Below are 24,748 nucleotides of genomic sequence, written 5' to 3'. Positions count from 1 at the left end.
TACACCTTTGTGTGTATTAATATTCAGTCCAGCGTAAAGTACTAAATAACCTTTTCTAGCCCCGAAATTGCGTTCCCAACTCCGTTTTTAATAGATTTTTGTGTTTTCTTAATGGAATTGAAAATTTTCATTAAGTAATGAATAAAACAAATTTTTAAGTCATTTCGTGAGTTTTGACCACCTCTGTACACAACCAATCATATAAAGAGGTCACGATTTCTTAGTGTTTTATTTCTTGATTGGTTAAGGCTTCGATTTCTAAATCGCCGTCACGTCGTTATAGTTGGTTTCTCATCTTAAAAAAAATAAGATTGCTGAAACTATTTTGTTTTAAAAGAGAAGAATGGTAATTAATATATAATATTAATATTAGGATAAACATATTTCCAAACGACTCACGATTTTAAAGAGAAGTTCACTTTGAATCGTCTTGTTCCTGTTTCTTATTCTTAAAAAAAACTCCAAAAGTGTCGAAATGGTACTGTGAAATTGATGAATCCGTGGGTGAATTAAACGATGAATATGTAGGAAGAAACCAGACTGGAGAGGCTCGAAAGAATCAGACTATTAATTCATGCACAGAGATTGGCGAGGAAAGAGAACAAGGGTTATTTCTTTTATATTGCAGTTCAATCTGATGGTTGAATATTGATCTCTGTATATCTGCCTGAAGATTTCACCAACGCAATGAAACCGATCGTACCCTCATACGTTATTTTTCTGAAATCCACAATGCTTTCGTTCAATCTGAAGATGGATAAACGATTTATGTTATCGATCGATATATATTTTTGATCAGCCAGGTTTCCATGTCGAAGCGCCGCAGCATTTCCTCTCTGCCCCCGCTGCAAAAAGAAGTATGTGTACTGATATCCATCGAGAGTAGAGGGGGAGAGCACGTTACTCTCTGCCCTAGGCGAAATAGGTCACCACCCTGGCAACGATCCGGGGTGGGTACTGTTGTATAAGCTCTCTCTGTAGCCCGTGAGTGGCGGCGTAACGTATTAAGGTTCGCGGTCGAAAGCCCAGCAACCACCGGCGCGACGCAGGGTGCCCCTTGCCGCACTATAAACCCTTTAGTGTCTCGAGGACGCCGTGAATCGTCCTGTGCACCGTATTCCACCACCCGAGGTGAATGACCCCATGGCATGGACCGAATTGAGGGAACTGAATCAGCTCTTGACTTCGGACCCATCTCTTTTGTTCTCCCTCCGTCTCCTATCAAAATTTTCTCCGATTGCGCTCTTACCTCTTACGGCACTTTCATCGGATATTCCAGGTAACGTACACCCCAATCCACGAGGCTTCGGGGTCGCATTAACAACCGATAATTCTGACAAAGAATAAATTTTTAACAAATGACAGCATTACTCAACTGCCATGCTTTCTTCTCACCCTTCTTTCTGATGGAGTTGGTTTGGGTCACGTTTCCCTTAGCCCGTAATCACATACTTGCGTTATTAGGGACCTACGCGATTTTTATAACTGTAGTGTTTCAATATCTGCTTCATTTCTTGATTACTGCGTAATTAAATATTGACATTCGTATAAGATATCACTCTGTCACCGCTGTCACAGTTTGCTGATATGTTTTGCCAGTATTTCTGTATAAAATTGCACCACATCCTATTAGACAGCATATCTTAATCTAAATATTTTCAAATCCAGAACGAGTGGCTCATGAAGAAATTTTTTTCGGCCCGTGAAAGGCCCTAACTTTTTTAAATACTATGTACTTATTGGTCTCTGTGACCGTATGCCTCTGCTTGTAACGAAAATGGTGTATGTGGCCATAAGTTAATGATTAACTTATTAATTGCTCTCTTCGATTGAAAGATAAGGGGTGTAGAAACCGCGCCGGAGACCACATCCCTCACACATAAATCCTCCACGTTCGCAAATCCTCCTGGTGTGGAATTACCCCATGCCACACACCCTAGCGGTGGCTTGCACGGTACTAAAATATAAGTTATTACATACACATTTGTTGGCCTCTGACATTTGGGGTTCTCGGTGAATAAGTATATTACAAGTGACCTACCACCGAATATAATAGTGAAAGATTAATGTACTTCATAGATTTACATTGGTTTTGGGAGACTATCCTTCTAAGGTTTATTTTCTCAATTTCCGGCTGCATTAAAAATTAACCAGACAGCACTGTTAAAAGAACACGCATCAAAATTTTCGTTTTACGAACACTGAGAATAACATATTAAAATGAAAATAAAACAAAAACCCTTTTTATCTTTCAGAATATCCAAAAGTGAATACGGGGAATTAGTAAGAAGAAATCAAATTTTCGATATTAATAAAATCTCCAATAATTTTAACGACAAAACCTTTGATTGATATTTCCGGTAATCAAGTTGGTTTTAAGTATCAGCCAGCAATTGAGAAAATTCAGAGAGAAATTAGATCATTCATTCATGCATCCGTCTCTTCCTTCCCACTACATTGAGTGTTCCCAAGTGAGTTATAAGTTTATTAATTGAGCCTCTGCTCCGCTCCTCCTTCGCATAAACCTTCGCCTTTGAGTTTCGCCTTCATCATGTGGGCGTCTGCTCGTCCATGCGCGCCCCTTTGTAAAATGTCTTCATGCTCCGACGGCGAGAAGAGATCCCCACCATGCGTCAACTCCATACGTCACTGAGACGGTACTATTTTCAGCGCCGATTCCCCACAGGCGCCGTCACGTCTATGACGGCCCATGTTGTGGTCTACATTTTCCCCAAAACAACAAAATCTTTGTCATAGTCTCCAAGGAGGTTTTTTTGGCGTGGAGATTTTTCTCGAGTCGAGGCTCAAGCCTGAGTTGGGTAAAAAGTCTCGTATCCGAGTGCGCGGCTGTTGTCCTTTAGAGTCCCCCCAACACAACAAGATGATGTTCTGCTAGTTATCTCCTCGTACGGAGAAGGGAATACCGCGAAAGGGAATTTTGTCCCCGCTTCGAGAGAATAACATTGTTTTGGTACTGACCAAATATGAAGGGTGGAATACAAGGAAAACATCGAGTGAAAAAGGGTCGAGCAAGTAGAGTGCAAAAAGCGGAATAAGAGCGTCTTGAGGGTCATACCAGAAGGACAGGGAAGAATTGTAGAGAAAGATCGAGGAAAAATTATATGTGGCGTCGTCAAGTAAGATGTGGGGTTTAGCTCGTACGTTGAGATGAAGAGATCAGCTGATGATAAAACCTCTGCAAAAGTAGAGGGAGTTGGTTATAGGGACTCTTTTTAAGAAAATATGCAGGTTTGTTTGTCTGAGAAAACTGATTTAAAGGAAATAGCGGTACAATGTTGTCTGGATATTTGTGGCATGTGGCTATTGAGGAGATAGTACAGGGATCAAGACAATAATAGAAAAAGTGAATGGTGTTTGGATAACATTAAACGCTGTTGGGACACATTGTAGACCTCGAAGGTGTTTACGCCATACAGAAATGTTTTATAGGCCCGCGATCATTTTGAATTGTTATTTGGGGACTTTCAAAAACCAGCCTTAAATTAGTGGGATGGATAGGTATTAGAATAATATTTACCCGTTGTGACTTTTTTTACTAGCAGGATTTCATTTATATTTTATATAGAGGAAAATCCTCACAATGGGTTTGAATTAACAGGCGAGGGTAGTTAGTTCACCCAGTAATCAGCCCTTAGGCGTGTAAAATTCATAGTTTCAGGGTTGATGGAGGAGGGGGACAGTTCCTTGCCTTCTGCCTCCTAGGGTTTTCCGGGAATGTCTGATACCGTTAAAATCACAGAGCTTGGAGAAAGCTCTGAGTATCCAAAAGTATCAATGGATTTGAACCTCAGGCCTCTAGTGGGAAATCCTCTATACACATTAGACTACCACGCTGCCTAGTGTGGAAAAGTACTCTTATTTGTATAACTTCACTATTTCATCTAATTATGAGCACTAGATCCGAGAAAAGAAACATAAGCTATTCAATACTTACAATTTTAGGTATTTAAGATACGCTGAGTTACAGGTATCTGTATTATTTTCTTTGTAAAGGCATATAAATCTCTCCTGCGTCCACATTTTCCTACTTGACGTTCTGATACACCCGGGTCCTGGGTTCCCTTTCTCAATCCTTCAAATAAGTTTACAAGTCCTTGTAATTTTCACGCAAATAGTGTAATATGTATGACTTGCCTGCATTATTCTAAATACGAATTAAAAAGCTTTATTTTACTCATAAGATTGTTTATAGAGAGCTCGTCAAACGGCTTGTACCTTCGAGGAACGGCCCAATGTAAGTTGAAATGGTGAATTGACAGAATTATTTATCGGTTTTATTCAAATATTGTGTCCCCATTAGTAACACCAATAGTAGAATTATGATCATTCCGTTCACGAATTGTGGTCCTGTATATCATACTTTCGTTGAACCCTAGGGCCCGAGTACTCTCTCTCTCTTTCCCTTAGACTGTAAATATAATAACGAACCCTCTCCAAATGCCTTCCTCCGGAAAGAAGTTGTGAGAATAGCAATGAAGTTGGTGTTCTTTTAGACCCTTTGGAGTATAAATGATGGTTCAAGAGACAGCTCTTACAGGACTTGTTTGATCCGTATGTTCCTTCCAAGTCGTTTTAGGACCAGATGAGATTCCATCTCGCATTCTTGTTTTCTGCGAAGTGGAACGTTTCGGTGTCCAGCCGACCAGTAACCCCGAAACAGCCGTTGAATTTTATCGTGAACTCCCCCTTCTTCAAGCCGGCTCGAATCTTCTTCCCCTGTCTTCCTCACCCTCCACTTCCTTGTTTCTCCGGAAATCCTCTTCCCCTTCCGAGTCAGCCCCACCCCTCTCCTGCGTTGCTTGGGAAACCAAGATCCACCTGTTTTATGATCTTCCCCTTCTGGTCATTACGATTCCTTTTTCGAGATGTGCCATTGACGTAGGGTATTCAAGGAATTTATATCTGCTCGTGTCCTACACTTTCTCTTTCACAAATAAAAAAAATCGTACTGATAATTTCAACCATATAGATGTCTCACCAGTGGACTTGGACACGAAAGTCCAACGTGCTCTCCGCAAGATTGGAGAAGGGTTTGCACTGGGAAATGGGCATTTATTTTTGTTGAGCAGGGATTTTGGCGATTTCGAATGATTTCTTTCCGAATCATTTGCATTTAAATAAACATAGGAACTTTGCTGAGTGCGCGTGCAGTCAAGACTTGGCCCGCCAGTAGAGGGCATGTGACAATGTGCTCCCGTACTGTTTTCAAAAAACACCTATGTGAGCCCCCTTAGTTTGGGATTGAGTCCGAATTGGATTTAGAAATATATGGTAGGCTCAAATGATGGGCAATTTACGGTCTGCGGGCCTTATCTGTCGCTGTCCTACGGGCAGTCGAAACATCTGTGTGATTTGCTGGAAGGTTGTAAGGTATTTTAATTTGGGAAATTATCAGGTGACGTTTTAAATCGTAGTAGTGCTAAATATTTTTGTAAAACCTAAAGTAGAATAACGTATCTTGGATAAAAATTAAGCTGAAATCTTGTTTCGACTCACTGATAATTTAGAAAGAATTTGTTGGACTTAATAAAAGAGTTCATGCTGAATGTGTCATACACCTACCATTTGTAGGATTTGGACTCCGGCGCCCTCATGAATTACTCAGCGTCTTCGTCTTGACAAATTGATTTTGAATAAATTCGCTGGTTATGATATTTATTGAATTGATTCAATTGATGGATAGAATAATGTTCATACCCAGAAAGGGCGGTAGTGGAAATTTCGACCCATTCGAAACTAGTAACGCGCTGAAATAGCTCTTTATTCATAATGACTCGACTTGAGTGGGCATCATAGTTATATTTTTAAGAAGTAGATTGTCCACTTATATTTTTCAAGATTAAAAAAATTATTTTCCGAAAGTTTTAGAATGCAATGTTTTTTTTTTCATTTTTACCTTACTGTCTATCGTGCTGGACATTTAAAATTGAAAAATGAGTTGACTGCATATAAGTATTTTTAGTTTGAGTCATATTATTACAAAGTAAATCTGAATCCCTTCGACAATTTGTGTGATGATGCAGTACGAGGTGATGATTTTCTTTGAGGTTTTCTTTATGCTATGCAATGAATTGTTGTGGTTTAGGCATTCATTATCATAATTTATCAATAATTAAAATGCATTTGTCAAATATAAGAACTAAAATTGTAAAGACAATTTTCGCAAAAAGTCATGACTATTAGTTAGATTTTTAGTACCGTGAATGATATAGGAAAGAGTTAATCAAAATGTATGATATCCATGATCTCAGGAATGTTTCTTATATTTTTAATCTTGAAGTAAACAGTACTTGTTGGAGGACAGCAGTGGAATAAACGAAGTGTGAATGTGAAAGGATGAGAAGGTAGAGGTGGGATGAGTAAGGGTTATTGAGGGTCCTTGAACCCCAGGTGCTAATGTAACTGTGGAATTTACATTAAACGAGCCTGACCGAAGTTCGTCCAGTTTACAAAGCTCGTTTCCGTGCACTCGGTGTTCAAGCGAATTTCTTAGGCATCAACAGTCGGCATTCCCGAAAACAAGATAAATTCGACTTTTTCTCCAGTCTTTTCCTGGAAATAACATTTTTTGCAATAAATGATCTCATATAACCTATTCTTCTTTGCAGGAGAGAGGAAACAGACGACTCAGCTTTAATATTTATGCCAAGATTTCCTCCTGAAATCTTCGCCAAATTGTCAATACAGGGTCAGAGACATAATTTGATGTGCAAATCTATTTCTCTAGAAATCACCAAACTTAAATATTTTTTTCAGGAATTTATTTAAAAGGATTTCCAAGCATGTGTGGGTGGGTACGCTCCTATGCGTAGATTCCCTATATTATTATTCCCTATAGGTTAAGTATAGATTGCAGGCCTTTGAGATGTGATGTGGAGAAGAATAGAACATTTGACAGAATGTTAAGGGAAACCAATGATGGCAATTTAGGCATGATACAAGAAGAGAGATGGCTGTTTGGCTGTACGAAAGCATAGTATACCGTCATTGAAAGATAGGTGACGTCGCCACAATCTTTTAGGGGAAGATTTAAACAAGAAAGTAACAATAAACTTCCTCGATCCATAAAATCCTGCAGGATATCACTATTCTTGATTTAAAAAACTCTATGCTAACCATCCCGGTTAGAAAAAGTCGGATTTAATGAAATATAGTTGGGATCTTTTATTATTTTATATGCACTTAAAGACATTAATTTTAAATCAAAAGGGTGTCAAGTAATTGCCATGTTTTTGGATTCTAAGAAACCTTTTAAAGGTCACACTCATCAAAATGATACATACACTGAAAGGATCCGGAATTAATAAAACTATAATTATTTGTATTCAGCCGTTTGTTTTTAATCGACATTATAGGGTAAAAGTAGGATATTCCAGTGTTATAAGCATCCTAGTAACTCCTGGTCTTCACGACAACACGGCCTAATGGAGGTTACTGTCCCCTAAACACATACATATATGTGATTAGTTTGTAAAAAAAACAGCATTTGACTTTTCGCCGACGATTTCCTCATCTATATCGAACGGACTGCTGCCCGTCCTCGAAGGTTAGCTATGCTACATAAATGCACGTATTGACGTTCCGTCATACTTTCCTTGGCACTTGCCTTTCCTTCAAGTTGCTTTCTCAAACTATGAACTCAAGGATCATCACGTGCAATGTATTTAATAATAATATAGAGCAATTGTAATGTTAATAATATAGAGTAAGGGTTTTTCATACGATATTTCATCCGCAACCATATGATTTTATCCTTACTGTTTAGGGTTCCCTCTCCAGGCGAACGGTGACCTATAGGTACCATTTCACTATTTCGACCCTCCCACCCCCCCCCTCATTGACGTAGCTGTTTTTTTTGACTGATCCCCGTCCGAGCTCCGCTATTGATTTTTTTCGTTTGTCTCTTGTCATTGCAAAGTACGAACGTTGTTCTGCCGGTTGCTCTTAAATTATTCTTCTTGCCAATATTCCAACAAAATGTTGAGGGCTTCTTTCTGGTTACCATCGAGGCAGATGGTGCTGACACACCGAAATCGAATCGTATCTTTCCTTAAGCACCAGCTCGGCAAAACAAGAGCTCTTCGCGTTTTTGCTCCAGAATTAATACTCAAAAAGAGCCTCTGATATTATTCGTGAAATCTCCGTCTCCGAGGAGATTGGATCAGAAAAGGCATCGTCGCGAGAAATAAAGGGATAAAAGTATTTAACACCGTTTTTAGGGATATGTTTGTCTCATTCAAATAATATTGATGATTTACATTTTCTAGTAGTTCCGGTTTGGGATTCTGAAGGCAAATCTGTCTGGCTGCACGCAGCGGATCTCGAAAATTTGGAAGAGATGGAAACATTCTTGAAGCTATCACTGAGTTAGCACTTCATATTCTGTGGCCATGTTGTAGTTTTGCAATATTGGAAAACTTGGGATTTTCTTTTGGACATATTAAGTACATGTTTCAAAGTATTAATATTTTGATAAATAGTAAACGATAGATACAGAACTCAATACCGAAGTCCTCATTATTCTGTGGAATTGGTGTAAATATTACATGTCTGAGAGCAGGAAAACTGTTTTAAAAAGTTGAAAAATCGAAGTATTCAGGTAAAAATTGCCTGAGTCTTGAAGTAGACTTAAGAAGACATGCACATTATCTCCATGACTCAATATCTTACGGGAGTTAAACGAGTAAAAATGTCTTTCCTCTAATTAATGGAGAGAATACTCTCACATGGCGTGTTAAGTAAAAATGACCAAAAACGGACTTTTTCATCTGGGTTTTAATTGAATTCAATCCTAGAGTTACTGGCTGTCTTTTCTAAAATATACTTACAAATAATGGAATGAGTAGTGTAACTCTTCTACCATGGTTATTAAAAGGTAATTTACTGAGGCGTAGTAATTGATGTGACTTTTGATAACTAATTCTCATTTAAACTTGCATTACGTTTAATATAAATGAGTAGAGATTTCTTTTTTAATGCTAAATTACAGTTTTTCACTGGAATTTCAGTTACTGGCACCTAAATTGGTCATTCTAAGGTGCTTCCTTTCAGCCTTGTTCTTTTTGATTAAATAATACCCCAAAGTTATTGACTTTTTGGTTCAGTTATCACAACAGAGAAAAACACAATTAAGTTTATGTTGAACAGAGTGCTTCATTGTAAGTTATCCACTCTCATTAATATACGCTTAAGATGATTGTTGACCGTTTTAGTTTCTCAGGGAAGGTTTAAAAAATAATAACAGTATAGAACGTACTTAAAATCCTGCAAAGCATTGTTTAAACAATTTGATGGTTGATTACCATGATTTGAAGTACACGTATAGAATCAATCATGTCAGTATTAACTCTCTATAAGATGAGTTTTTATCCCTTCCGAGGAGATAGATGCCGTTATTTTCGATTAGTTTTCATTCTACATTAACTCAGTCTCGATGTCATTGAAACAAAATACGTTTACTCAAATCAGTACTTGTGTTGAAAGGACGAGGATAATTATGCGTCATCGAAAATTTCATGCTGTGGAATGGAGAATTTTTTGATAAAAGTAACAGATTTTGGTGAGATGGTGATTGAGCACGCGCATGTACATATCTTCGGGTGTAGCACTTCTGAAAAGGACTTATTAATTTCCATGTTTAATTATTCGCTCAACATTGAGCAATGTCATATTAAAAAAACCTTTGGATATTTTTTTCAGATCACTCAGTAAATATATTTCCAATTTCTGAATGGAAATTCAATTTCTCGACGTTTAATTTTCTCCTTAATCTTGGCACAACTTGAAACGGAAGGTGTCCGATTGTTCAGGGGACTTAGAAATTGCCCTTAATTTTTTTAATACTCAATTTATAAAATGCCTTCCTACTATCTGTGTGTAGAGCTTAAATTTTGGCTCATTTACTCACTAAACACAAATATTTTAATATCCACACGGAATATTTATTACACATTCATATCCCACCTTTGACCCCTGAGTGTCATGGAGTTTAACCAGCATTAACATAGAGAAATGTGTTTACAGTAATCAACATTAAGATTATACGGGTATATACCATAAAAGTCATGAAACTTTTTATTCCTAGGTAGCACTATGAATAAATTTTCCGTGATATACCAGTAAAGAAATCAAAAAAACTCCAGATTCAAGGGCACATCTTTTTTTCATCTACGTCTCTCGCCTCTTCAGCGTATTGATTTCCATCTTTCGCCCTCCTGGTCATCCTTTGAATAATTTTTTCCCTTCTTCCCGTTTTATTTCTCATGCTCTCAGATCCATCCTTTTCTCTTATTTTGAAAAAGCATTTTTTGCAACACTAATTGAGAATGAAGAAAAATATTATCCGAGAGAAAATAAAAAGGGAGACGTTCTTCCTTAACAACCCCCATCTTCGACTTGTCCTCTAGGGATGAAATTCTCGACCTTTTGAGGGAGTTTTCTTTCCTTGGTAATCACTCGTTAACCCGGAAAACGGGAGCTTAAGTTCAGGAAGGCAATCGTTTTCTTTTTCCTCGTCGACCACTTTAAACTCTGCCGGAAGTAATTGCGGAACTTTGCTTTACTAATGTAAAACGGAAGTTAAATGTAACTGAGTTCTTTGTCTCTCTTCTATGCTAAGAGAAGAACTCAGGATGTGCTACCTTCTTGTGGCCAATTTCCTCCTCGTGTTAGAAGGAACTTGAAAATGGGAGAGTGCTCAGGACGTGAAATGGAGCTAAAAATGAGGTTTTGAGGGACGCACATTACTTGTGCTATTAACGCTACTGTGACATGATTTCGTCAATATCGTAATGAAATGTTTTGCTTTGCTTAGTTAATGTATTGTAATTTTGGTAGTGCGTACAGGAAATTTTCAAGAGAAGAGAATAGCCCCAAAAATTATGTCTCTAATCTACCTAGTAAGCGAAGGTTTCACAGGGTTTTCGGTTAAATTCTAGTTTCTATGGTGTTAAGTTTTAGATTTCAATAGTTTACACCTTAAAGGCCCATGCCAATCCCAGTAATTTATTCATTTCCGCTGCATGCTATGCTTGAAAAAAGGACCTCTATTTTTTTATAATAGGAATATCCTTTTCTTGGATGATTTTCAATTGCCAATGATGGCCATTGGCATTTAAAACCTTCTAAGAAATGATATTTCCGCTACAGCCAATAAGCTTGCTTTAGAGGAGTTCCAAGGACGTATTACATCACTGTGTTGACCATCATCAAGTGAGGCAGCAATATAAAATCAGCTCTCGGATTCCACATTTTGGTTGAACTTGTACTCAGTAATATAGGAATTAGATGCAAATAATCTAAAACTAAAAAGTACGCGGAATGTGGATATTCGAATTAATAATTCGAATGTTTATAGGGAAATAGTGTTGCTTTATCAGGATTCCTACGTTTTACTCCTTGAGAGCGTATTGGATCCCCAAGGGCAAAGATTCTATTGAGCCACTGACATCAATGTCCATAAAATTTTCTAAAACGGGAATTTATTAAATATTATTGTGTCTGATATCATCCTTAATCGTTGATTCAACTTCCTATTACGGAAAAGTGGAGGGAAATAAATTCCATAATATGGGAATTGCGAAAATAGTGTTTTATATTGGGGATAATTTATTGCTGTCCACAGTCATAATATTAATCTGAAATAATGATGAAACCAATTCCATGCAATTTTAATATCCGAGGAATTTGTTACATTCACTAATTATACTTACTAATCAATTGATGTATTAGAATTAAAGAACATTTATAGAAAAAACATATAACATAAAAAACATATAATACAAAATAACACGTTTCTTTTTAGTGATTTGAATGATATTCTGATTTAAAAATTTTTAGGACAGCAAATTACGCTTCTAAATTGAAAGTGGACCCTATAAATAATTACTTTCTCTTTAATTGAATTTAAATCAGTCAGGAACATCGGTCCTTGGAAATCGGCTTGGGTGTAGTGCCATGGCAACGACAGCACTTATGTGTGCTAGGGCTGCAAATTAATAGATACGAAGGGAAACGTGGTGAATGACGAATTATACTACTTGTACTGTTCATGAAAATTTAGTTTTTTTTTAATAAATATATTTTCTTATTTCTTTACGTGCCTTGCTCACTTCCGTTGTTGTCATTGGTGCTCTTCATTTGGCTTCTCTACCTTCTCATCCACGTCCGAAACTTCCGAATCCAATTCCGTCCCGACCCTCCCCTTTAGGCCTCCATCCCTCTCCCCCACCCCCCGTCTCCCCCCCTCTCTCACGTGTTTATCCTCGCGCACTCGACGCCCGAGTCCGCCGCGGCGACACCGTAGTCGTGCTCTCGCTCTCCCGCCCGCGTCGTGGGCACAAGTGCGGCGACGTCGTCTGCGGCATTATCGTAGTCGCCGACGCCATGGCGCAGGGAGGAGATGCCGGGAGGGGAAACCCGTTTCGGAGTGCGCGCGTTCCTTTAGTGCCTCCCGTTCCGTGAAGGTTCCAATAACCAACCCTCCTTCCGTCGTCTATCTCTGCTCCCCTCCCTCCCCGCTCCTTCGACCCGCCCGCCACATTTTCCATCCTCCTAAACCGAAATCCTTTTTGATGTGACTCCTCTCCAGGGTCCATGCCACCCCTCCCAACCCATATCTCACCCCGCTCTCTCCGAGTTAAAAAAAAGTGAGTCGGTTTCACTCCCCATCCTACATCTACTATCCCATACCCCTATCTCCACTTCCTGCATCGCCCTCGAATATTCGCTTCGCCCTCCGTGCAAAAGCCTCTTCCTCTAGGTAACTCAGGTCTCCCCCTCCTTCCCCCCCGAAAAGGAGTTCCGAAGCTCATCACCCTCCCATACCTCTTCCCCCTCCGAAACAACCGCCAGCGGCCGGCCGGTCAGGGGACGCTGCTCTTCCTCCCTTATTCTTCCGCTCCGCTCTGTCCGCTGCTTCGGACTACTTGATACCCTCTCCCACTCGCTTTAGCGCTTTGCCGAGTGTTCTGCGGATTGGTCGCCCAGCCGTCGCGGTGCGAGCGCGCGCTCTCCAGCGCGGTGGTGTGGGGGGGGGGGAAGGTTTGAGTAGGGAGGAAAGGGCGGGTTGAGGAGTGATCCCTCGTATCTGCAACGTTACGGCAGCAGCATCCAGCCTAGAAGACTCCCCACCAGCACGCCTCTCTCCCCCTCCCTTCTCTACCCAGCTCTCCCCATTCCCTCGGTCCAATATCTCAGGGTTCCTTCAGGCACGGATGCCCGAATCCATCGCGGAAAAACGACGTCGGACTCGCGTCTTTGCTTGAATGTGTGTGTGAGTGAGTGCGCATGTCCCCCTAGTTCTCCCCTCCTAAAGAACCGTTATGTGGAATAAAGGGCGAAATATAACAGCTAATATTTTCGTGTTTTCCAATGGTGGGACAAAAGTATCGAGGATGGATATTTCCTCTCTAGATCGTGACCAATATCCGCCAGAGTGAATTTGTGCTTGACATGTTTTCTGAGCATATTTCCAATTCTTTTTTCAGTAGGACCGAAGTACTTTTCAGTTGATGTCGTTCTCCGAGATCTTCACCCTTACCTTCTCATGATTGATACGTGACCGGTCGGTTTTAATTATTCAAATCTTCCCGAGACTGCTTACATTTTTATCTCAGCTTCGGCGCGAGAGGCCCTCCTCTCCGGTTGATGTTTTATTGTGAGAAGGAAGGATTCCTTCCCGAGGTTCATATAAACGGCGGAGGAATGTTAATAATTTATCCCCGTTCATGTTTCAAGGTTGCGATGCCCCACGCCAACCTTCCATTTCTTCTTCGGCAAGGCTATGAACTGGCAAGATTCGTTATATATCTTGTGCGCCGATTTGTTCGAATCCGGACCATTGACACTGAGTGATTGCCCAGTGGTGTTCGTGACGAATGTTTTGATGCTTGTGACGAATGTTTTTGGATAAAATGAAACGACGAAGCTCGTGACCGATTACTCATCTGTGCGTCTGTAACCAATTTCCTCAACTCCACTCCTTCCTTCCCCTCCCCTTATCATCCCCTGCCCCCTTGCCACCGCGAGAATGCGTAAATTGATAAGGAAGGATAACCTTTGACTGTGGACTCTTGTTCGTTTTTTCGTTCAGTTGTGTCGCGCTGGTGTCTCCGATTTGCTGCGTCGCCTACATTCATTAGTTTCGAAGCGCACCCGTTTCGACAGAGAGCAGGAAGAGGGTGAGGGAGCCGCCTTCTCGGGAGGAAGAAATGCGGCGGGTGCCGATAGGGAAATGAGCTTGGCGGTAGGCAGAGGAGCATTCTCTAAATACTACTGGGAAGGTTAACGACATAAGCCATTTGCAGTTCGTCGTTGACGCGATGGCTCACGGTCGTTTCGCGTTCATCCCATCCGCGGCGCTGGGCTTGAAATGTGCGCAGCCCGTAGAAGGGAAACAAGAGGAGAGAGAGGAATAAATCGTGGAAGATTCCGGTTGAAAATATACGGATGAACATCTCCGAGGGACCAGATCTTTTTGCGATGGCTGAAGTGTTAGCAGGAACCTGATTCAGTTCCTAACAGTGTTGCATTTTTCATGAGTATTCCGACTCTGGTGCCGAGTGGAGAGTTCATAAAACTGCACAGCTCCGTTCATCAGATATAGCGTTCAACATTACATCCCTTGGCAACATTCTTCAGGGATAAATCGAACCAGATACTTGATTTCACTCCATTCTGCCCATCCGTTTCTTATACACGTAACCGACTATCGTCGTACCCTATTATCTGCCTGGTGTCACCAAAGGATATAAGCCGTGTGTGTGGAATGCCTTAATATCAGCCACTAACTACCCTTGACGCAGAGTGTAGTAGACACGAGAAGGGACAGGGATCCGAAGGAAGTGCGGCAATGGAGAGTCGATCGAAAGCGAAAAGGTGCTCCTAGTGGCCGTTTGCTATACCGGTGCAACTTTTTAAGTACAGTACTGACGATTGCGTCCCTCCGAACGCACCCTTTGCCCGTTCAATCCCATCGCGGCATCTCGCTATCACGGGGCCACGCTTCCCTCTCGGAAGGGGGGGGAGAGATTCGGCGTCGAGCGGTCTCACCTTCCCCGGGAAGCAGCGCTGTTCCTTCGCGTTGGTTGGCGGCGCGCGTTCGACGTGAAGGTGGAGGTGCGGAGTTCGGGGGACGGTGTGAGGGGGAAGAAGAAACCGCGCGATCAGCTGTTGGGCGGGGATCTCTTCAAAGTTTGCTGAGTCGTCGACGCGGTGTCAACAGTCGGGATATCACTCGAAGCAGGAGGAGGCGATGGTTGGAGGAAGAGCGAGAGGATTGATAATTATTCCGCGTGCCTCGAGAAGGATTACGGGTGGTTCATGGCGTCAGCATCTTTGAACAACACTTCCGAGAGAATCGAAGGGTATTGGAGAAGGGAGTGGGAGAGGAGGGTGAGAAAACATGAGAATCTTCGCGTGGTAAACCACAAAGGAGGCTGACGATCGTGGGTTTTGAAGAAAATAAATCGAATTGAATATATCCTGCTGAGGACTTAACTGGGGCACCCGAGACAATAGTTGGACGGAGAGAGAAGCAGCGTGGTGTCGCAATAGTGAAGCGAAGGGAAGTCAAGACAGAAAAATATTCTTCATGTTTTGAAACGATAATCTCGGGAGTTTCCTCCTCGACTGTGTCTTTGTTTTGATACAGGTGCAAAAAAATATAAACACTTCCCTCCCCACATCCCCCCTCCCCCCCCCTGGAATCTTGCTCATTACCCGATTCTTGGAAGAAAAAGAAGGGAAAAACGGGCTGATTAAAATGTGAAATAATAATGTTTCTCGTCCGGCGGCGGGGGTTGGGGGGGTTTCCCCTCGGCCGTATCCACAGGCACGCGACTGGGTCATAGAGAGGTTGTGCTCTGTGCGGAAGGAGAGGGGAATTGGAGGGGAAGGGGTTTTGGTGGATCAACGGTCCACCGCTCGGCAGTTCGCCCGTGCTCCAAGCTGGCTGAAAGTGCTGCGCTCGTGCACACTAGTTTGTGCCTGCGCTTTGGCTTGATGTGAGCGATTGTGGGTGTGAGCGAGGGTTGAGAAATCGGTGGCGGCTTCGTCGTATACGCCTTTTCCATTTCCCCCATCATCCCCCGGCTCCCCTCCCATTGCGGGAAACGGCAGGCGGACTGTTCTCGGGAGGAAGAAACTAAGTGAACGGGGGTGAGAAGGAAGTAGGTGCGCGAGGTCGCTGAGGTGGCATTTATCTCTTTTTTTTTGGTAAGGCGGGTATTGGAACTTTCGGTGATCAAGTGGGCGAGCGAAGCGATTGACTAAGTGTTCGTCTGTCACGCCCGAGGCGGTCCTGGTGTGTGTGGGTGAGGACAGGAGGGAGGAGGAAAATTGGGTGGGAAGTGACACCACTCGTGAGAGGTGAAGCCAGAATCCCTCCCTGGCGAGAACTAGCAACCACCGTTGTTGGCGGGAGGGGAGGTGGGAGAGTGGGGAGAGGAAGAAAGGGGGGAGGAGGAGGGTGGTAGTGTTTGAGCGGCGGCTGAGGGAGAGAGAGAGATAAAAGTGGTATGGGGAGCCGCGGATGGAATCAGTCGAAGCGTGGGTGCCACCGAGGAAGGTGATACCGTGTCGACGGAGAATCGCCGCTGTCGCGTCACGCGGACCTCCCCGATGCACCACGAGGGGACTCCCGAACGGAGTTCGACGGCGTGCGTCCGCTGGACCGGGAAAATCACCCATGCAAATGCACATCTATTTATTTATTCATGTAACGCAAAGTGAACGAGTAACTTGACCAAGTGCCTCACTGAAGATTGTATTCGTTCTTTTTTCGTTTTGTTTTTTATTTTGACGTGAGAGATATTTAGGAAAGAGGCTGGCCCTCCTTTCGATTTGTTTGGCACATTTTTTCCCTTCGTCTTTTGGTCACTTAACAACCTTTTTGACGACTGGTTTTATTCAATGGGAGGAAACGATAAAATCGGAAAGAATAATTTTCTCCATTTCTTGTCTTGTGAGTGAGTGTTTTACGGAGTGCCTTTTTTAAGTGCGCGAGTGAAGGATTGTTGTCGGAAAAAAAGAAGTACGACAAATATTGAAATGAGAAAAGAAAATCAGTATTAGGTCTACTGAAGTGTTCCCCGCTGGTATTGTTTAATATATATCCCAACGAAAGTTCGACGGGAGCGGTGAAAAGGAGGAAGTGGTAAGAACGGTCGCACTCACGGGTGCACGGGAATGAGCGCGGCTGGAACTTCAACTTCGATTGATCGATATTTTCCGGAAGTCGGATGGGAGTTGGAAACATCATGACTGGCGTGGGGATGGATAGGGAGCCTACGAGGAGGCGGGTGCGGTTCCGCGAGGGAGCAGACGACTGCTACCTGCTGTGAGTACTCGGAACGAGCGATGGGGAATAAAAAGAATAAAAAATACCAGTGTAGCTAAAATGGTGGCCAAAATAAAAAAGTCTCTCCCCCTAAATTTATGGAAAGGACGGTAAAAAAATAATCGCTAGAAAATACGGAGGAAAGCTTCGAAAGGATGTTTTTGTTGAGCTACGAATGAATGCCATCTTTATTCCAGGCCAAATGTATAAAAGATATCGAATTTCAATTCCGAACTTCCAAACTTTGCCGAATATTTGCCCTTTGGTGTGTATATACTGGTTTATATCCCCAATAACCATCAAGATGTGTCATTGTTCCATTAGCGTGATCGAGGAAAATATTCTCTTTTTCGAGAAGAAGAATTTTTCCTTTTTTTCGGGATTAGATACAATTGATCTGTTTCAAATATCTTATCTTTCCATTTTTGCTGATGAATATATTTCACATTTACCTTTTCCTTCTCCTTCCTTGTTGCAGAGAAGAGTGCCCTTTTTGTCCTTTATTTGGCACCAGTTTAAATTTCCATCTGAATTTAAGAATCTTGCAATGTTCCCGTAATCTCAGGTATTCTTAGAGCTCTTTCCTAGTCGATTAAGGATATTTCATTCACCGTAAACTGGGAATACATCTCCCTTGACACTTCAAAAGGGGAGCCTTAGAAATATGTTTTCGGACTCCACCGTCCTTAGAATGGATCAGGAAAATATCAGCTGAGGAGAATAGGAATTAAGCGTGTGAATGAATTCCGAATTCGTAGTTTGTTTGGGTTGGAAATTGAGCTGTCATTATCTCTTAGGGCGATTTTTTAATGCCATATGTGTATTATCCTATGGCTTCCGTGTCTACGACGCTTTATAAATAATTTCAAATGGCGACAATTTGATAAATTGACTTAAATAGCCATGAGGCGAATGATGTGCGATGGCTAATAAACAATTGCAGCCCTTCAAAAATAGTGCTTCCTTTATTATTATCGCCATTTTTTTCGTGAAAATTGAAACCAGAACGTGACTGAAGAACTTTTAAATCTTTGAAGAAAGAACTTTCGAATATTTAACGCAAATGTTTTTTATCTTCTGTTTTTTTGATGTGGAACGTTAGCTGTCGCTTTGGAACTCATAGTCTTCACTGTGTACTTAGTAGTAGCCATTGCCATTTTCATGAAGATCGATCGAAGGCGATTTTACAGCGTGTACGTGAAAAACCATATACCATTTGATGATTCCTCCCAATGTACACACTTTCACCAGTATCGTTGACCCTCCTACGCCAAAATGTTTTTTTACGCTGACGAGATCCATCGTCGTACGCGTCACTTTCACAATAACGGACCCAAGAAAGAAGTGGCGGTTGTATCCATTACTTACTGATCCATTGGAACCTGGGTCGTTTCGGAGATGAGAGATCACGGGGAAAGCACGCTCGGGAACAGCTACGGAAGGATTGTTGATCTTGCTTTGTGCCGTCCTCCCCTGATTCTTTCTTCTCCTTTCTCTCTCTCACTTGCTGGCAGTGGAAGGACGTTGGCTTCCAGATGAACGGCCGGCGATGTGAGAGCGTCTCTTGCTCCAAAGGGGTTTGGAGGGGGGCGGGAGGGAAGTCAGGGGAGAAGGTTAAGCCCCCGAGTAGACGCGGTGAGGTAAGGCGGGGTGGAATGGTGAGAGAAGGTGATGGAAGGGAGAGAGAGAGATGTAGGGGAAGGGAGGAAAAGGGGGTTGCTAACCCCTTCGGAGTCGTCTTCGGCAACTCTTAATCACCCCCACATTTCCCTCTTCCTCCCTTCCTCCCTCCCCTCATTCCCCATTGCCCACCCGTCAGCATCGCCCTCCACCACCACCTCCTCCCGTCCACTTAGATTTTCGCACTTCCTTGATCGGCGGAAATAGTCGCGACGACTATCACCGAGGGGAAACGGCACAGAAATCTGCATCCAGTGCGGCTGTTTTTAGGAAAGGTGCCGAATGAGCTTGATATCATATCTATATCAACGTGTAAAATTCGATTAAAATTTTGCTAATTTTACTCCTAAGGTTTTTCTTCCTCAGGCGGAGGTGTCAGGATGTCTTAATATCATGTCGCATAAATTATCTATACAATATAAATTATCTTTACATAGAATTGAAGGTGAAAGAATTTCCTTCTGCGTATTCCCTCGTAGGGATTTTTTTCAGAAAGGTAACGTACAGGGTTCGTCCGGAAAATAAGTGTACTGATTTTTTCCCGCCGCTCCAGGCGCGCCCAGCACCGCTCTGACGGGCTGCGATTGGAGGGGGGTATGTTGGCAAGCGACGCTGAAAAAGGCAGTCGGCTCTGAGCTGTGGTGTAGTGAGGAGCTCTGTTAACGCGAACCTCCACGCTCGACCCACGTCACGGAACGCGATGCCGAAGTTTTTGGAGCAGCGTTATTCCATCAAATTTGCGGTAAAGCTTGGGAAATCGTCTACCGAAACTGTCGGTATGATTAACCAGGCTTACGGGGAGTCAGCCATGTCCAGAAACATGATCTTTCGGTGGCACAAGATGTTCGTGGAGGGCAGAGAAGAGGTCGACGACGAGTCTTCGAGAGGTTCCCGATGATGCCTTCGCGGGAGCGTTCCAGGAATGGGAACGCCGCTGGAACAAGTGTATCGACTCACAAGGGTCCTATTTTGAGGAATATTAGCTTAAGATATGTAAAAGTGTAATACATTTTTTTTCCTGAGCTCAGTACACTTATTTTCCGGACAAACCCTGTATTCAGAAATATGTCTCTTCTACTTCATGACTTTTTATATATTTTTAGCAATAATTGGGGTAGCCTCGTGCACTGTGAAATTATGTATGTTTTACTGGCAATATATCGAGCCTGGAATGCATTTTAAATTAATAACTAGACTTGATGTTTATGCAAAGAAGCATAAAAAATAATGCCAGAAGGTACACAATACAACATAAAATGAGAAGCGCCGAAAGACCCGAAAAATTTGCATCATTGGCTTATTTTACTGTCGGTTAACATTGCTTGCCACTAAGGTCAAACTTTCCAGATTTCTGCCTTATTTAGATGCATTAGAGGAAGTAAATATATATAAAACGGCAACGCTATGCTAGTGATAGGACAAAATGTTACAAACTGATACTACGTTATAAAATTTTTGTAAAACTTTATTAGCTGTTGTCGTCTGGATTGTGAGGAATTACGAATGTAAATGTGTGTTGGAACGTATGCCAGTACGTGGACTTACATACCTAAAGTGCTCCCGTAGAAACTGGAAACAAAATTTTAAAATTTGCTTCTAGCCTCGGGAATATGCTTTGGAGAAAATGTTTCCACTCCCTGATTGGGTAAAATTATTCTTCGTCATTGCTAGTCGTAAAAAGTTGTAAAAGATATACATGTTTGAAATGTCGAAGAGAGTTACCTGGTCGTGATCATCGTGTGATACAAATTTAAAACCTCTCCTGTTTTATACTTTCTATTTCGGTGAATGACTCCCTTAATTGAATACCATGACTCACTGAATCTGTTAGGTTCATATTATGCTTACTTGGGTCGTTAAGGTGATTCATATCATAAAGCAACGGCAAGTTGTAGGTATTCCGTAAATGTTACAAAGTTTTTTCTATGCAAAATCACTTGGAACAAATTATGAATCAGTATAATTGACGAGCATTGGAATTTCATAATTCAATGCTAATAAAAGCATTATATGTATTAATAGGAATAGTGTGTTTCTTTCTCACATCATATGGTTCATGAACTCATAGAATAAATCATTTTAACTAAAAGTACATGTATGTTTTGCTGCATCGGATGCTTAGATCTCATAGCTCAACTTGTTACACTACAGATATTTACATAGAAAATTTCCTTAAATAATATTTTTGGTCTATGTAATATTGTAAAGTAATTTTCGAAAGAATGAATTCCTCTGCATAGTAAGAAGAATTCAATCTTGCACACATGCGGCCAACCCCGTGATCGCTAATTGTTTTCCTGCTAATTGATAAAGTTAAAACAAAACGTAACTGAATATATCGTGTTATATACCTGAAAGGGTTCCAGTTTGAATGATTGAGACTCCCGTTCCCGAAATTCCCTCCCTCTCGCCGGGGTGCCCTAAAAATTACCGCCCAATTCCACCTAAAAGGAGTTCCTCGTCGAGGGTGGAAAAGGTCGAAAACCACCACCACTACCACCGTAATGTCTTTCACGACTTCCCTTCTAGCTCTCTATATCGTCGCCGCTTCGCCCTCCCGGCGGCTTGCGACACAAGCCCACTCCCCGCTGCCCTGCCTCTCTCGACCACCCTCCCTCCTCACCTTCAGTCGCCCCTCCGTCCTCTCCCGAGTTTCAACCTCTCTCAATACATCTACCTTTCCCTCCCTCTTCCCACTCTCTCTTCGGAGGCGCTTGCCAAAAATTCCTTCATCCATTCCTCACTTCTATTCCTCCCTCCTTATTCTCAGCCTCCCTTACTACTCTCCTTGCAGTTATCTGTCCACCCTTCGCCCTTTCTTTACCCTACTCTCCCTCTCTCCCCACCCTACAACTTTTTCTCCGGCTCCCGAGCCGCCCCTGTCTCTTGTGTGAACCAAGAAAAAAATTCATGCCACTCTCCTTTACGAGCAGATTATTCTTTTCTAAGGTTTTTTTTATGTTCATTTTTTGTGCATCACTGCCGTTCGCTGTACTCGTTTTAATACGATTTGTCACGCTTTGTTCGCCGCAGTTATATTTGAAAGCATTATTTCAACACTTCTTTTTTACTCCCTTGCCGGTGGTTCTTCCCTCCGTTCATGTCTTAATTTTGAATTCCCGAGTGTTCCGCTCGGGGAGAAAGTGTCTTTTTCGTCGGTTGACCAAATGAGAAATTTCTGTCGGCATGCATGGAATTTGTGTGTTTATTCCAGCTATCCATCTGGGCCAATGTCTCACTCCAGATTTCCCGTCGCCTTCCGGGGCTAGCGCATACACTTAATGTGAGTCTGGAATGCCCACCACGTGCCTTGTGTGACTAAATAAACACGAGGGACTAGACGGGCCCGTGAGTGTTTCTTCGTCGTTGTGTCCCAGCATGCATCCTCAAACTGTGTACATTGAATAAGCCTCTCATTCAACTTGTGAGCGTAATAACATCTAATTTTTGTATCCAAATGACCAAAATGAAAGAAATTGGTGGTTCAAAATTTGGCAGAGTCGCCGACATTTAACTGAATTACGGACAATTTCGACTGAACTGACTTTTTGACAATAGTTTTCTCACCGTTATCCAAAATCATATATTCCGTCATCTAAATTTACCATGACTTTGAACCCAAGAATGAATTCAAATGTCAGTCACCTTCCCAAATAGAAAATGCAGCAGCGAAGAAAAAATGCTTCGATTAGCACTTAGGCTTATGCCTTTTACTTTCAATTTAGGACGATAACTAAACGCTTCGTGGTTTTGGTATATTGGTGGGAGATACATGCTGCCAACGTAAAAAATATTAAACATTCGCCAATAGTCACAACAATAGTATTTCTTATGATTATTGTTTCATCGAGGAAAGGTCATTTGTCTCCTCCTAGTTTTCTCTCTCGACATTTTTCACTGCGAGTCGTCATTCATATTTCACATCCTTTCATTCTCGCAAGCGCCCTACTCCAAGGCTCTCGCGAAGGGAGGACGATAGAAATGAATCACCTCCAACCTTATAAACCATGGGATGCTCGCGAATGAAGTTTTAAATTTTCATGAGGCTGTAAGTCATAGCCATAAATATTTATCTAGGGTTTTTATTGCATGTTTTTCTGTCGAACAAATGAGTTTTCTATTCCGATTTATTTTGTAAAATCAAGAAGATAAAAATTCAGTCTTAGCCCGTCTTGTTAAAAACCTGTGTTGACAGCGATTTTTCCAAAATGATTTACACAAAATTACATTTTCACGTAGCACATACGCAGCAATAAATGGTTCTTACTTCTCATTAAAGATAGTCGTCAGGCTGTTGGGATAATTGGTGAGAAAGTAGAAAAAATTGCTCTGACAAGCACCCAGCTATTTGAAATTACTTATTCAAAGGGTCTAGGGCCTTCTAAGGCATTTCCATGTGCAGCCTACATATCGAATTAGGCCGAAACTTAGTTTAGATTTCTAGCGGTGTTACGAAGTTTGGAACAAAGACCCTCAACTTGCTTCGGAGTACTCTGATTCGCTAGAAGTCCTGGCTTTGTACGTCTAATTTACTGATTTTCTTCATCTATGTAAGTTGTTCTTCGTTGTGTGAAGGCTTAAAATTAAAGTCTCTTTTCTAGACTTTGAAGTTTCAGTCATTGCTCCCACCACTACGCATTTAAATTTTAAAACGGCCATTAATTTAATTTATTTTTCACCTTTAAAATTATTTTACTAATCGATAAATATAATTCTTTATTTCTTAGATTTATTATAAGTCAATACACTACAGTATTAAATAGTGAAATTTATTTATGCTTTAATGCATTATTATCGATTCTTAACTGTATCGAATTCCTTAAACTTCCTCTTTCTTTCTCCTGCATCTCTCCTCTGTTTTCCTCATCCCCTGCGCACCTTCAGTTCCTCTCTCTCTCTCCCTCCACTTCCTTCCCCTCTCCTTCACCCACTCTCCCCCAATTCTTCCTTCGCTGCCAAGTGTCTTCCCTCTCCCGGCACTCGGCGGTGATGATGTTGCCCGCCCTCCCTAATTTCCGCTAGGCACATGCACACGGCGTGAGCACGAGCCCACAAGGGGCGCGAACAAGTCCAGCCGTGGTACTTCCTCCGTGCTACACCCATCCCCCCACTTGATAGCTGTTCAAGCGACGAAGAGGTCATCTCCGATTTCCTCGTATTCTTTCCAAGTGTCTCCGTCCAATCTCTCTCTCGCGCAATTCTCGACGACACTTAAAGACATTCAAACGCTAACGTGATTCATGTTGAATTGCCCAATTTTGGACTCGTGCCTTAATGTAATTTTCCACTCATCTTACTAGCCTGTAAGGTTATTTAATATTGAATTTCGGACATCTAATAGAGACTCCAGTGAAACTCCTTGTGCATTTTAGGTGAAGGAAATTTGTATTCGCTCTCGTTCGCGTCTTAGAGGTCTTAAAATTGACCCTCTACCCCGGTTTACACGGGGCTGCTTCTCTTTGTCTCGATAATCTTGAATCAGCCATCGTTGACTTTGACCTACTCTCACTTATTTTTTCCTTTTGCTTGCAGATTTCATCCGAATTTTTTCTCCACTTTATCTTTATGACTCATTCCTACTTACATCTATAGTTTTAGGTGTAGGTAATATTTCGATCGTAATACGACAATAAACGCGAACCGTAGCCATGGAAGGGAACCTTGAAAAACGATATTTGCGAGTTTATAAAATGCTGATACATTTGATTT

At 41.8% G+C, this 24,748-nt stretch overlaps 1 protein-coding gene across 5 annotated transcripts in view; it reads left to right on the top strand.

Moving 5' to 3' along the window:
• Positions 1-16,516: 16,516 nt before the first annotated feature.
• Ndae1 (Na[+]-driven anion exchanger 1) overlaps positions 16,517-24,748 on the top strand; it is a 500,740-nt gene continuing 492,508 nt past the window's right edge. For 3 of the 5 annotated variants that reach the window (XM_071592116.1, XM_071592114.1, XM_071592117.1), the window contains exon 1: positions 16,520-17,359. In XM_071592116.1, the coding sequence (XP_071448217.1) occupies positions 17,262-17,359 (98 nt within the window). In that variant the 5' untranslated portion in view covers positions 16,520-17,261. Of the gene's footprint in view, positions 17,360-24,748 lie in introns of all 5 variants that reach the window. The other 2 variants (XM_071592121.1, XM_071592120.1) reach the window with 2 other exon arrangements.

The sequence above is a fragment of the Hetaerina americana genome, unplaced genomic scaffold, assembly GCF_022747635.1.
Source record: "Hetaerina americana unplaced genomic scaffold, ioHetAmer1.1.p SCAF_5, whole genome shotgun sequence".
NCBI classification, from domain to species: Eukaryota; Metazoa; Arthropoda; class Insecta; order Odonata; family Calopterygidae; genus Hetaerina; species Hetaerina americana.
The sequence above is the reverse complement of the archived record's forward strand: the minus strand, read 5'-3'. Positions and strand labels throughout refer to the sequence as shown.